Source organism: Dendronephthya gigantea, unplaced genomic scaffold (genome assembly GCF_004324835.1).
Source record: "Dendronephthya gigantea isolate DGI-Jeju-01 unplaced genomic scaffold, DenGig_1.0 000457F, whole genome shotgun sequence".
Lineage (NCBI taxonomy): Eukaryota > Metazoa > Cnidaria > Anthozoa > Malacalcyonacea > Nephtheidae > Dendronephthya > Dendronephthya gigantea.
In genome coordinates this window covers 1-14,657 of record NW_021163467.1, presented here as the reverse complement: position 1 = coordinate 14,657, position 14,657 = coordinate 1, and the positions used below count along the sequence as shown (strand labels likewise).

Genomic DNA, 14,657 nt, shown 5'->3' with positions numbered 1-14,657 from the left:
TATATTTTGATTTGCATGCAATATACATAATTATATAAATGGAAAGACAGGATAGTAAAATCTATATTATATGGATAATAATTATATATGGATACCAATTAGTGTTGAAGGATCTTAATTTCCAGTTCAATTCATGCCCATCTGAAATTCAAGCGAGGTGCAGTTAAAAAAATTGTGCTAACTTTGTTGTAGGTCCACAGGCAAGAATTAAACATAAGCTTTTGCGATGCTGGTGATTTATAGTGTGTGTATTTATGTAGGATGGTAATGCCTGCTTGATACAGAGTGAAGTGCCACAAAACTTAATTAATTTACCCTCACCTTAATGTCTATTAGGTTGGTGAACTTCGAGCTTATCTTAAATCTAACGGTGCAACAATAGAAGATGATGGTCCAGAGGATTTAAGTGAAAATCTTTCAGAAATATTTTCTGTTTGCATTGATGTGATAAAGACATGCAGTGAGGCAGGTAATAGTATTTTAACATCTAGTTATCTTAGGTTGCTCATTATGTTTTAATTTTTCACTATTTATCTTTTTTTAGAGATTGAAGGTTTCCTCAACAGCTTGTTATCATTAATATTTGCACTTACCGAAAAACGTGATGAAGTCATTTGTGCCTTTTTGGAATGTTTGGTTGAAATGACATATCATGCTGAACTAAGACATAGATTGTAGGTCTTATCAATCATTTCAAATGTTCAAGTGCAGAAATAATTATATTAACATACAGTATTTTAAATTGGTAGTAGCAAAGTGGCAGTTGGTCTTAAATCTTGTGTTTAAGACAGTAGCAATCTCTTTGAATATGTTTTAATATAAAATAATATTAATTTAATTGTAGAATGAACCTTTTGTTTTGTGGTTTGAACAAGATGGATCCAATAAGATATAATGTGTATTGCCATCAGCTAGAGTTATCTGCCAACTCTGGTGTTCTTGAATTGGTTAACACAGATATTGATCAAGTGGGTGATTAAATTAAATTAAATGAAAAAATCTAAAATCAATGTTTTTTTCCTAATATATACTTAAAACTTCAATGGTTTATTTAATTATTCTTATTAGGTGAAAATCTGGCTAGCTCAATGGAGTGATGTGGAGAAATCTAGAAAAATTTATCGCCTGCTTCATGACTCATTTGTTGCAAACAAACAAAGGTAAATAGCATAATTATTACTATAATATAATAGTGTGGTTACTATGGTATAACAACTGCCTAAAAAAATATTTCATGATGTTTTAACCAAGGATTTGTGTGGTTCCTCCTTCAGTTTTCAATTTTTTTCTTAAAATTCCTTCAAACACTTGTATTTATAATATGCCAAAACGCTTTCTTCTCATTTAATAAACAATGACCAAAAAACGTTTAAGCAAATTTTATAATTTTTAGTCACATGTGAATCAGGTCTTGTTAGATCCCGTTTTGTTTTTGGATTTTCTTCCTCAAAATTCCAGCAAATGTAAACAATAAAAAATTTTATTTTCTCAGAATATGTGTTAATGTTCACATGGTAATTAGAAAAATAACATCATGGTTATGGTAACAATTATTATCCCATAGGGACAACGCTGCTTTGGTGATGATAGAATTATTGAAAACATATCCTGAGGATAGCAATGTAGAAGCAAAGGATGATGCAATAAAATGTATTGTATCTTTTATTGACCGACCAAATGTTTGGATCATGGACCATTTGCTAGAACTTGGTCCTGTAAAAAGTCTGAAAGGGGAGTTGATATACCAGGTATTATAATTCTTTTCTGTGATTATAAGTGATATTTACTTATGAAATATATAGTAAAGACAGTGACCTGTCCTTTCATCGGCCGTCTCAAGAATTTTAGATAAAAGCAATATAAGGTTTCATTTGATATAATTTCAGATACTAGAAATATTTGTGAGTGGTAATATTCAGGATTATATGAAGTTTTTATGAAGATAACTCCAACTTTTTGATGTCTACAGGTATTCTTGTTTTTTATATTTACACATATTTTCTGTAATGTTGAATGTGATCATTTTTGGGATTAGGTTTGAATCATGAAAGAAATTTAAGAAAATGCGAATTCTCAGTTTTGTCACATTGGTCAATGAACATGGTGAAATAACATTTGGAATTATCCAAAAAGTTGGACATTAATGTTGATGATGTGGAAAGTTTTGTAATTAATGGTATGCTTGTTTTTCAATCAGAAAATATTTTTAAATCTTTCATCATACATCATACATACGCTCTTTTTTAGTATTGAAGACAAGGCTTGCTCATGTGAGGATAGATCAAATTGAAAAACAAATTATTACAAGGTAATTTGTAACACTTTTTTCAATTGATCACTAAATACCTATGCTTCTCATAAATAAATATATCCACATGTATAGATATAGCTACTAAGCTGTGTATGTCTGCAGATATATAATTATAAATGTGTTGTTTGCTTTACAAAATATTTGTTTTGTTCTGTACCTAATGTAGTTCTGCAGCGCACAGAACATTCCAAAGAAACCAATGGAGAATATTGCGACAAAAGCTGAAAGAATGGCAAACAAATTTACAATCTGTAGAAAAACAACTTTTAGACATATAATATCACTGATGTATCCTCATGGTGCAACAGAACTTAACATGCCTCTTTAGATGTTTATTCATGTAATTTGACTTAAGAAGTAAAACAACAGGTCTTCACTATCGCAATTCTTTCTAATTTTTTTGTGGATTTGACCACAAAGATCTGTCACCACCAGGCCAACCATAGGCTGGACCAGGTGTATCACACCCTAGAGTGGGCTTCAAAATTCTATTGTTAAGAGTTTTATACAACCAGCCCCTAACCGGGCCCTGGATAGAAAGCTAAACTATATTATAATATTAAAGCAGCGTTTCTGTTTAGACTATATTAAAGTAAAAAAAAATGGCTAAAAGAAATTGCTACCAGGAACCGAGAAAAAAGTTGTTTTAGTTTAGTTTGAAAAGATTAACGCGAAAAGAGAAGGCTTTTATATCAAGCTAAGAGTAATAGCCATTAATCGCTTCACGGAGCGGAATTTTGCTAATCACTTACAACGGACAATAGAAATATGCAAAACATATTTATTTGGCTAACTTATATGTATTCTGGGCAAATCTGGCATGAGTTAGTTGATTATCTATTGTTGTAAATGCGTTCATTGTCCGTTGGAATTTTCTTTGTCGTTGAAATAATAAAAGGCGGTTGAATCTAGACGAAACTCAGTCTTTGCAGTCTCGAAAAAGAAGCATCAGTCGAAGAAGTTCAGGAAAAGTTGGAAGAGTCTTGCTCAGGTACATGGTGATAGTTAGTTCGAACAGCTGTTGGCTTTTTCTTTGAATTTGTAAATGAATTGACTGATCGCTGTGTTGATTTGAATAGCGTGGGAAGACGTGAGCGAGTGGAGCCATATTCTTGCCGATTATTACTGCTTTATCTTGTATATTTCGATTGAAAATGTCCAATGCAAGTGAGCTGTTACTTTAATTTAGTTTTTCCTTGCTTATTTGATTTCAGAACGAACTACGGCGCCGAAAGATGGGGAAGGAGAAACGTAAAGGCTTGCTCGCAGCGAATAATAGGTATTGTTCTATTAATATATGTGTATTTTGCATTTTGCATTTGACTTGAAAAAACACCTTTGCACTTTGTTCACGGACAGTGAAGGTGGACGAAACTAGAATAGTTTTGATATATAGAAAGGAATTCGAAGTTTATGACCGTAACTAACTTTCCCGGCTGGCCTATTCGTTTTTCGGACAGGGTTGCCCAAAGGCAAAGGGAATGCTCGTTTTCAAAGGGAAAGATGAAACTCAGTGCCTATATAATTATTTGTATTCGTATATGATTGTACTATGCTAGACTTCCCTGTCCTTTTGTTTTACCGAAGTTCTGTTTTTGTAGAACGAAAGAATCGTAAAGAGATGTTGGACATGCCTTGGGACATTTATGCACGCAAATACAAAACTCGATTTCGACAATATGCATGAGTAAAAATTGCATGGAATTTGGCTTTTTTGACTAAGATATAAACTGAACACTCTTCTGTTTACCTCCTTCATTATAAGTTTTCCGCCTGTGCATGATTTTTGCATGAAGTCTGGTCGTATCAAGCGCACGCGGAGTGAATACAAGTGATTCTGGGGCCCCAATCACTTGTGTTTTCTCCATCTTGACGACTATATAGTCCGGACAAAAATATCGCTCAGAGAGCGCCTAAAACATAAAAACATGAAATATGTATTTCTGGAAGGAGATGATAGTCCAGTGTTCTTGTTTTCTTTGTACCAAAACGTGCATGACATTTTGTTTTAAAACGCGCATGACATTTTGTATTAAAACGTGCATGACATTTTATATTAAAACGTGGATGACATTTTGTACTAAAACGTGCATGAAATTTTGTATTAAAACTTGCATGAAATTTTGTACTCAAACGTGCATGACATTTTGTATTCAAACGTGCATGACATTTTGTATTCAAACGTGCATGATATTTTGTATTAAAACGTGCATGATATTTTGTATTAAAACGTGCATGACATTTTGTTTTAAAACGTGCATGACATTTTGTATTCAAACGTGCATGACATTTTGTATTCAAACGTGCATGACATTTTGTATTAAAACGTGCATGACATTTTGTATTCGCGTGCGCAATGCGAAGGCCACGAGTGACTGACGTTGGAGTGTTGGAGGTTCGATATAATTTATCCTGAGTGCTTTATACATAAGTGACATTTCTCTCTTGGAAATTATTCATATCATACTTTTGTTGTCAGATGATGACGATCGTCGCAGGATCAGGAGGATTATCGCAGCATCAGATGTTCAAGAATCGTCGCAGGATCAGATAGTATGGTATGGTATGGTATGATATTGCTACCTAAGTGATATTTGTGACTTGAAAATTAATGTCATATCATTTTGATAAAGTATCGTTGCAGGATCAGATGTTGAAGGATCGTCGCAGGATCTGATGATGAAGGATCGTCTCAGGATCAGATGGTGTGGTATGGTATGGTGTGGTATGGTATGGTGTGGTATGGTATGGTGTGGTATGGTATGGTGTGGTATGGTATGGTATGATACTGGTATCTAAGTGATATTTGTGACTTGGAAATTAATATCATATCTTTGTTCTAAAGTATCGTTGCAGGATCAGATGTTAAAGGATCGTTGCTGGACCAGACGGATCGTCGCAGGACCAGGATGCGCAGGATGAATTAGATGTTGGAGGAGCGTCGCAGGATCAGTGATGAATTAGATGTTGGAGGAGCGTCGCAGGATCAGTGATGAATTAGATGTTGGAGGAGCGTCGCAGGATCAGTGATGAATTAGATGTTGGAGGATCGTCGCAGGATCAGTGATGAATTAGATGTTGGAGGATCGTCGCAGGATCAGACGGTTCGTCGCAGGATCAAGTGGAAGCTGGTTGAGGTATATACTATAGGTATGCATGATTAGTGCATGCTGCATGGCATTGGATCCTCCTGGTGGTCTAACCTAGTATATTCACACATCAAGTGACATTTCAATCTTTTCGACTATGCATGATAACAGGAAATTTCTCACAGCTCTTATGAGGGCATTTTTCGAGTTTTCTCGATAAAAAATTCCTAATTTTGTCACTTGTGTGAATACGTGTGAAATCCAACGACGTAGCGTCTGCGTATGCATGATGGTTTAAAGCGTTCAAAAGAAACTAACAAAATGCAATTTGTTAGAGAAATATTGAATTCGTATTAGCCTAATTTTAGATTAATACGAAGGTAATCGCGAGTACTTATATGATTATATAAGTTCTCTGTTCAGCCTGTTATAATGCGTTTCGAAGGACCGTCCGTCAGTGGCAACAATGATTATACCTTAGCATGGAATTTTGAAGTTTGAAATGAAAAAAAATGAATGCTTTGCTGTTTAGACACTAGTACTCTTTTTTTCCCTTGTTCGTAATTAATTTTTTGGTTTTTTGCAGTTGTAAGCTTTGAAAAATCCGATTAATCCCGAACATGAAGGAAATAAACGTATCTAATCACTTTGACTAACTTGATGAAATTTGTATAAGAGGAAAAATATACCTCCCATATTGCATTGCATGATAACTGGACTTATAGTTGGGGGTATCTCGAGGTATAATGTTTAAACTGTAGGTTTAATATTGTATAGTACTCTCTTCCCTGAAAAGCCAACCCTTTAAAGAAAACCCTTTGCATTTTGACACACTTACTATGTTGTTTAATTTCTTACACGCCCAACCGTCGAGATGCTGTTGAAGAAGAACATAACTGTTTGGAGTGGAGCAAAGAAGCAAGTGAAATTCGATACATTGTTTACCAAAGGTAATTATACGTTACGAAAATTTAAAGGTAAGGCGACATTATTGATTAGCTATATTGAGTAAGTTGCATGTTCAGCCCGATTACGTTTATTTCCTTCATATTCGGTCAACCGTAATCCAGAACGTATAAAATAAAAATAAAAACAGTGCATGAGGCATGTCTTAAAAAAGGGGTAGAAGAAAAGTGTTATTGTCTACATCAGTTTGATATGAAAAAGCATGCAAGTCGTGAATACGAAGTATTTTTTTATCATAAAATTAACATTTGAATAATTCGGAAATAATTTTCGTTGCCATTGTCGGACAAAGCGCAGTTGAATGTCTAAGAACATGATGTTTTGCGCGCTCTAAATATGCGCGCGCTCCGCAGGTTAGACCACCAAAAGAATCGAATTAACGAGGATCAACAATTGCGTGGCAATTCCTGGGACTCGGTTTGAATGAGCGGAACTGAAACGATGAATTATAGATAAAAACTGAAGTGCATGTGATTGCGAACGATTTCTAATAAAAATACCAAATTCGGACCGCCGGTCAGGTAACCTGAAATTCAGGTTACCTTTGGAGGGTTTTTCACCGGGCACTCCGGTTTCCCTCCTTTTCGTTTGGCTTTAAAAAAGAGTGTCCAGGCCTGGGGCCAAACCAAAACGTGTTGTTTGATAGTGATAAAAACGCGTTTGTGGCTTCTGGGTTCGATTCCCAGAACACTGTCGTAAAAGAATTTTAAAAAGATGGCTGTGGAATCATTACGTAATTTACGTAATAAATAGGAAATATCTGGCATTGGGATTAGCACGTAATAGGCTCATGGTCAGGGCCGCGGGGATAGACCACTGTCAAGGGGGAGGGCACCTCCTGCACTCCAAAAACCTGGGAACGAAGATGTGGGGGGGGCATCTCCTCCTCCAAGAAAATTTTGAAATTTACCAGGCCTCCTGTTTGAAAACCACGGTTTAAAACATTGTCTTTGAAGTAATAAAACGCAGTTGAACCTACAATCTAGACGAAACTCAGTCTTTGCACTTGCAGTCTCGAAGAAGTTCGGGAAAAGTTGGAAGTCTTGCTTAGGTACGTGGTGATATTCCTGCCGATTTTTACTGCTTCATCTTGTATATTCCGGTTGAAAATGTCAAATGCAAGAGAGCGGTTACTTTAATTTAGTTTTTCCTTGCTTATTTGATTTCAGAACGAACTATGGCGCCGAAAGATGGGGAAGGAGAAACGTAAAGGCTTGCTCGCAGCGAATGTGTGTTCGTGGTAGTCCTTGGAGATAAAGATATAAGATAAAGTAGTTTTCTCTAGTTTATATCTAAGTTTATATGCGTAATTTTTTTTTTTTTGTATTGTGCATGCTTTATAAAAAGTATAAAGACAGGTTACAGCGGCTTCTGCGCATGTGCGAGCTTTGTTTACATTTTTTGTTTTGATCCGCAATGATTCTACAACATGAAGTATAACATATATTCGCAATGATTTATTAACAAAAAAAGAGAGGAGCGACGCTTCTTTCAAAAATATATTTGCGGAAAAAAACTATAGAAAAAACCAAAAATAAGCAAATACAACATTTTACGGAAACACTTTACAACAGTGGATGAAAAGCCGCTTTGAAATCGTAGATTAACAGCTGGAGCGGCGGCCGAAGTTGTCATACAAAGGCGCGAGTTCTAATCGGTTCGCTTTTGGTTTGTTTATATTTGGGACTTGATAGCCTTGGAAGTGTTAGTAATGTCTTTAATAATGAAATATACTGTGCGGTATCTTTCCGCCGTCGAAAACTCATTCATACCAGGGTGGTCACAATCATGGCAGGAGCAATTGAAGGAAGCTTTTCGCTTGAAGATTTCGAAGCTAATGTTTTGGAAAACGCAGCGGCTATGCCTAACCGTGACAAAATCACAGTGTGCAAATGTAGAGGGCACTGTCTTCGTGAAAAAGGACGGAATTTCTGTCCGTGCAGAAGCATCAATAGCTTGTGTTCGAGCGCGTGTCATGTCGAAGACTTTGGCTGTTGCATGAACAACCGACTTGTTCAAGAAAGCGATAGTGATGAGAGTGTAAGTAAGATTATGTCATTCTTTAAATATATGGGTGGGAGAGAGCCAAGAGGGCTGGTTTCATTGTGGAAATATTTTTCCACTTTGTGATTTGCAATTATCTAGGACTCTGAGTTCACTATAGAGGAGAGTGAGAATGAGGGCGAGCAGCAGCTGCAGATTGAAAAGAGAGGACGTGGTAGGGGAAGAGGTCGTCCAAGGGGGAGAGCAAGAGGTCAGGGAAGAGGGCAAGGTACTGCTTCACAGAGACGTGGAACGGGAGGTAGTGGAAGAGGTCGTGGTAGAGGTAGCGGGAGAGGGCGTTTGTTAGAAGAGCCAAATATTGCTGAAAATCAAGCAGATCATGAGCAGCATTTAGTGGTAAGATGAGCCTTTGTCAACACTTGATTTCATACAATTATTCTTAAAAGCCTTTGTGTAAAAACAATAAAACATAATAATACATGCAGCACATCTTATATTTTACTCTTATGCTGATTTCAGGATCTAGTTGAGGCAATGAATATAGACAACCTGAGAAGGCTTGCTCTTGAATTGCTAAGAAGACAGCCAGCAGCATTTGCTGACATTGTTAATGGTGAGCTTGTGAGCGGAAATGAACCCCAACCACCAAACCCAGAACCTGATAATGATGCTCCAGATTGGTGCAAGTGTGGGTGCTGCATTATTATGCCCACTCAAGAAGAGAACAAATGCTGCACCCGATCAAGACGTCCTTGTATCTCAAGAACAAATCTTTTCAGTCAACTAATCCTTGATGGGAATGTTTTGGAGATCTCAATGCGATACAGAGAAGATGTTTTGGTGTTGAACAATGTCAGGAACAATGAAAACTTTCGCCATGCTGCATATAGACAGTATGTTCTATGGCAACATGGTAGATTAGGAAGAGGAAATAGGAGAGTAGTACCAAGCTGTTGTGTGGTTGCTATTCGTAACCGTTATCCTTCACCTAATGGACAGTACAGGGGATATTTGCCTGCATGTGTTTAGATAATTTAGCACTTAAAGTATAAATGGTGCCCCCAAAAAGTAGACCAAAATAAACCACAATCGATGTTTGTGGGCATAAATATGTTTTTGGTCTGATGTTATAGCAGGCCCAAAAAATATTAATGCTCAAAAACATAAAGTATATTATTATATATTATATTATATTTATACAATGCAAGTGAACATTTTTAGAATTGGGCTGAGCCAGCAAGGTAATAAAATATATAGCTGGGTAAATTTTTCATTTTAGTCTTCATACATTGTACTGCTGATTTAGTTGTTGTAATTGTCCATGTGCATGATTAGCATCAACCTAAATGCTAATTTTCCAATTTCAAAGTGTTTAGTTTTTTGGGACACCCTATATATATAACATTCCATTTAAGATATTATGTGTCATATTTCATTGATAATGGGCTCTTAAATTTATGGCTGTTTCGCTCTATATCAGAGCTCGTCAGCATGCCTAGGAAACACAAATGAAATAATGATAACATCAATGATTCCGACATGGACAGCCTGACCTAGGGTCTGGGGGTTTGAAATTAGAGTTTTCCTTCTCTTAGGTGAACTGCCTACCATGGCTAATGAGCTCCACCAACCCAAAGTAACTTGATTTTACACACAACCATTAAAATCTTGTTTTATGTGTGTCGACAAGTGTCTGTACTGATGGAGGAGGAACAGGGGCAATATTGGGTGCAATTTGTCTAGGATCATCACTTGGAATACCAAGTCTTTTGTTTACATTCCCTTCTGATGTGATCCTCTTTATAAAAACCTTCTGCATCAGTTCAGGAATGTAACTAAATTGTTTTGGTACAAGAACACGGCACCACTGTTGTGTACGCTTACTGAACTTCCGACCGTACCTAATAAAAAAAAACTTTACAATTCCATACAATATGAGTACCATTACACTATAAGAATGCACAGGACCTGAAAAGTTGTTCACACTTAGGATGGGAACACCAAGGCAAAAATTTCAATACCAGTACCTTTCTTTCCCATCAGCTGTAGTTGCCTCTGTGGTGGTTAAAGTCCAAGGCAGCAAGCTGGTTTCTATAAGAGTTTTATCATGATAGGAGTTTTATTAGCTGTTACCTTTGTAATAATATGTCATATACTTACGAATAGGCATGGCGCTTTGGAGCATACATCAAAATTACATATGAAAGGACTCTAAAAATCCTGTGTGCCTAAAAAATATTTCAAACTTTGAGATGATATAACTTATCTGAAATTTTCAAATATCCAATCTCATTTGTTACCTGAAGTTAACATAATACACCAAAGTGTTTAAAAAGCGAGTGTCCAGAATGATCTTTGCCAGTGCTTTATGGGCAGAAGACTCTTTCTTAAGCCATGACTTCTTTCTCTCACTTTCATTAAGAGGATCATGTTCACATTTTCCACCATTTACACCTTCCTCCAACACCCACTCATGCTCATCAACAACATGGTGTAAAATACCAATCCACTTATCCTATTAAAAAAATATAAAAAATACAACATAAAGTGACTACATATTAACACATGTATGTACAGTTTGCACGAACTAGATAAGTATTGCTGCAAAAACCAGTAGTACTTCAATGTGAATCTTACTTTGAGATTTTTTGAGTCATTAGCACATGTTTTTGAACAATACCAAAAATGGTTCTTATTGATGGTGCCCACAAGGTCAAATCTGCATTGTCTTTAGATTTAGCAGCCTAAAGAATAAAATCAATTCTAAATAAAGAAAGTTTTTTACTAATTGCTGGTTGATATCTTCAACACTTACAGTAGTGATTTTCTTTGCAATGTTCTTTGCTCCATGCCACACATCATTCTGATGTGTGACCTCCTTATATTTCTCTTCCCTTTCTAAAATACAATAATGCTTAATTAATAAACAAATGCATGTTATAAATATTCCCTTACTGTCTTTTAAAGGGTAAACACAATTAATTATATAACATTGTAATCAATCTGCAAATGAAGTTGTTAAATTATTGAAAGTCTGACAATATTGATTATAACAGGTTGAACTATTAGAGTTTCAGGAATTGCCATATTGTTATAATGTAGATACTTACCGGTACTCATCAATGCAGCAATTTCAATATGACCATCAGTTACCACCTCCTTCATAACTATTGGTGATGCAAGCAGTGTGTCCATCCCTCTTTCAAACCCAATCCTCTTCATATTATTGCTCTTACCAGCAGCTTCTCTCACATCAACCACATTCATTTGCAGTATGGCACGATCATTGGTATCAGCCAAGCTGTAAGTACAATATTGTGCACTATGGCCAGGCGAGTCATTCCTTCCATCACCACTCAATATAACCTCTTTGTTCTCTCTTTCTTTCCAACATTTCTGTTTGTGTTCTTCCCAGTAGTCATTAATGGCAGGGATGATGTACAACTTCTGATACTGATTGAATAATATTGATGAGAAATACTGCAGATTACAGAAGTTGAACATCAACCCCACCTTGGCGTAGGAATTGCCAGACAACAACAAAGCAGAAGCAAGCACGAGGTTGCCTGCTTTAATCTTGTTGCAAGAGGGTTGAGCTGCCCATCTGCCTCCAACATGACCAGACCTACACCCCCAGGATACGACCAGGCATGTTCCAACATATGTTTTCTTATAGCTCAACACACGGCCACATCCTTGTCGTTTACAAACACTCCCATGTAATGATGTTATCAAAGCTATAAGAGTGTCTGTAAACACAATACACTTTTCCTTCTTGATTGCATCTTCAGGACTGACTTCTTCCACAGTAGAGATGTATTCTGGTTGAGTCGTCTTATGTTGCTGCTGTTGTTGTTGTTGGGTTCCAACATCTTCTGTGGGCTCATCTCCATCATGTCCACGGATTGTCACATTGAGCAAGTCATCCAGTAATGGCACGTCAAAACCCGGGGGACATACACTACAGTAAAATGGCAGTAAGAGATATTATTGGACGAAATATTTTATGCCATATTCAGTGATATATAATGTGTATATTTATGTTTTAAATCTATAAGCATTACAGTAGGAATGTCACAAAGATTATTATTGAGGTTTTGCATCATCACTTACTCAAGAGAATCGTCCGACAAAACCTGGTCTGCCTGGATAGTGTGTTCACCAAAATTGTCATTATCATCATCACTTTCATCATCAGAACTATCATCTTTGGCTGTCAACGTTCGACTGTCAGAAATCACACTCTGACCCGACCTGAGATATAAACACATATTGCGTATTTAAAAAGTAATACTCTCTGCGCGAAACTTTGCATGTATGGGTTTCAAATTATAAACTCAGTAATCACAATAAGTTTCAAATTACCTGATAGAATATGATGTTCTAACATCCGACAAAGCAGACAATGGACGCGGATTGAGTGCGCGCTTGGCGTTGAGGTTTTAACTATAAAATATTTCATACGAATGTTTTATGCGAATATTTTAAAAAATAATAAATGTTTACGTTTTTGGAGCAGCACTTTAAAACATATGTTCTTACTGGGAGAAGAAAAATATTTGGAAGGTGTACTTGGCGGCATATCCCTTGATTCCATTACCGTTTCGGTTTGCGTCTCTGCATTGCTAAAGTGAGTTCAACACATACATAAAAAGCATTATGAAGTAAAGAAATAACACACAGAAAAGGTCAGAGGTTTTATTATTTTATACTTACCAAACTATACGATTCATCGCAAGATAGCTGTCAAGAAGCATATCCGCCACATCCTTGTCTGTTCTCAATTTATGCTGCTCCTTAAACGCTCTCCATCGAGGGAAAGAACCCAACAAATACACTTTAGAGGCGTCTCTACTAGCATAATATTCTTTTCTACTCGACGACATGACTCAGTGCTCTTGAAAGATTGAGAATTTCTTTCTTAAATTGTCGGCTGGTCATGGTTTTTAGACTGAACAATCTGGGGGATTATCAACTTCACGTGGAGTCCCCAGGCTGGCGCACGCGCAGAAGCCGTGTCTTTAAAACAGGCAAAAAAAATAAGAAATTTCAACCGCTCTTCACCGCAATTTCGGCTCTCTTCACCGCAATTTCCACCGCTTTTCACCGCAATTTCCACCGCTCTTCACCGCAATTTCCACCGCTCTTCACCGCAATTTCCACCGCTCTTCACCGCAATTTCCACCGCTCTTCACCGCAATTTCCACGGCTCTTCACCGCAATTTCCACCGCTCTTCACCGCAATTTCCTTTCGCTTCTACGCATGTGCGAGCTTTGTTTATATTTTTCGTTTTGGTGTGAATCCATTTCATTTGCGCAACATGAAGTATTCAAAAAACTAAATTAAAATGGCGGACGCATCAAGAGTGAAGAGTGGAGCTTTATAAAACCATTCAACAATTGTCTTTTAAAAGACAACCAAATAAATATTTTGAAAAACAACTACTGGAAGATATCTCCTGTAAGTTTGTCGATTTTATCTTAGTTTGAGATACTGTGTATAATTATTTTTACAGTGATCGGTTGGATGATTATTAAATTTGGATAAAAGATTATACTCAGATAATGATTTTGTTTATAAAATACCTTCGTACTCTGTTCTAATATTGCAGGATTCAGATTTATGAGCAAGATAATCATGCTTCCATGGTCAAAGTAGCTCTTCTGAGTGTGTTTCATCATCGACATCAATGCCATGTGGGTCAACATCACTGAATGAAACTGCTTCAATACGAAAGCTTACAAGTGAAGATATAGATAGGAGAGTATAACATCCCAACCTATACATTGTAGTTAAAATATAATAACAATATCAACCTCAAATTCAACTAATATTTTGTATGCAATCAAGCAAACTTTGGAAATGCTGGTTGTTAATTTTACTGCAATTATTACACAAGATATGATTAAACTCCTTTATCATTACCCAATGCTGTCAGAATTGCTATCACATGTGAATGCAATATAATTTTTGTACACAATCATTATTTAATTATTGTTTTCAGAATAAATTATGCCTTATAAGGCCTTCTCCAGACAATATTTATTGCAAGCTATATGATATTTGCTCCAATATTTGGCTATATTTGTGAAAGATACAGTTGCAAGCTCATTATGATCTATTGCCTCGTTATCTGGTCCTTAACAACATTTCTTAGCACACTACTTAATAAACACCTATGTAAGCTTTTACTGATTTCATACAGTGAGTTAGAAGTCAGATATGTTAAAAACAGAAGGAAAATGGTAGGTTAATGAATAGTTTGGTATGTTCTTGGTTCAAAAGT

At 36.3% G+C, this 14,657-nt stretch overlaps 2 protein-coding genes across 3 annotated transcripts; both read left to right on the top strand.

Annotated features, from left to right (window-relative positions):
* Positions 1 to 369: 369 nt before the first annotated feature.
* LOC114543440 (eukaryotic translation initiation factor 3 subunit M-like) lies at positions 370 to 2,589 on the top strand (the record flags this gene model as incomplete). The annotated part of the gene is given in 11 exon segments (XM_028562415.1): positions 370 to 469; positions 545 to 674; positions 845 to 968; positions 1,069 to 1,160; positions 1,565 to 1,748; positions 1,887 to 1,931; positions 1,933 to 1,969; positions 2,036 to 2,076; positions 2,122 to 2,176; positions 2,248 to 2,308; positions 2,478 to 2,589. Coding segments are annotated over 11 exon segments (981 nt in total), but the record flags the coding sequence as incomplete, so codon positions are not given.
* Positions 2,590 to 5,339: 2,750 nt separating this feature from the next.
* On the top strand, positions 5,340 to 9,572 carry LOC114543436. 2 transcript variants are annotated; one of them, XM_028562413.1, is made up of 5 exons: positions 5,340 to 5,448; positions 7,379 to 7,417; positions 7,536 to 8,406; positions 8,512 to 8,766; positions 8,890 to 9,572. In XM_028562413.1, exons 3-5 carry the CDS (start codon positions 8,155 to 8,157, stop codon positions 9,397 to 9,399), a joined length of 1,017 nt encoding a protein of 338 aa, XP_028418214.1. In that variant the 5' UTR covers positions 5,340 to 5,448; positions 7,379 to 7,417; positions 7,536 to 8,154; the 3' UTR covers positions 9,400 to 9,572. The 2 variants fall into 2 exon arrangements, with proteins under 2 accessions (XP_028418214.1, XP_028418215.1); XM_028562414.1 differs by lacking the exon at positions 5,340 to 5,448 and having other exon boundaries at positions 7,344 to 8,406.
* Positions 9,573 to 14,657: the final 5,085 nt, after the last annotated feature.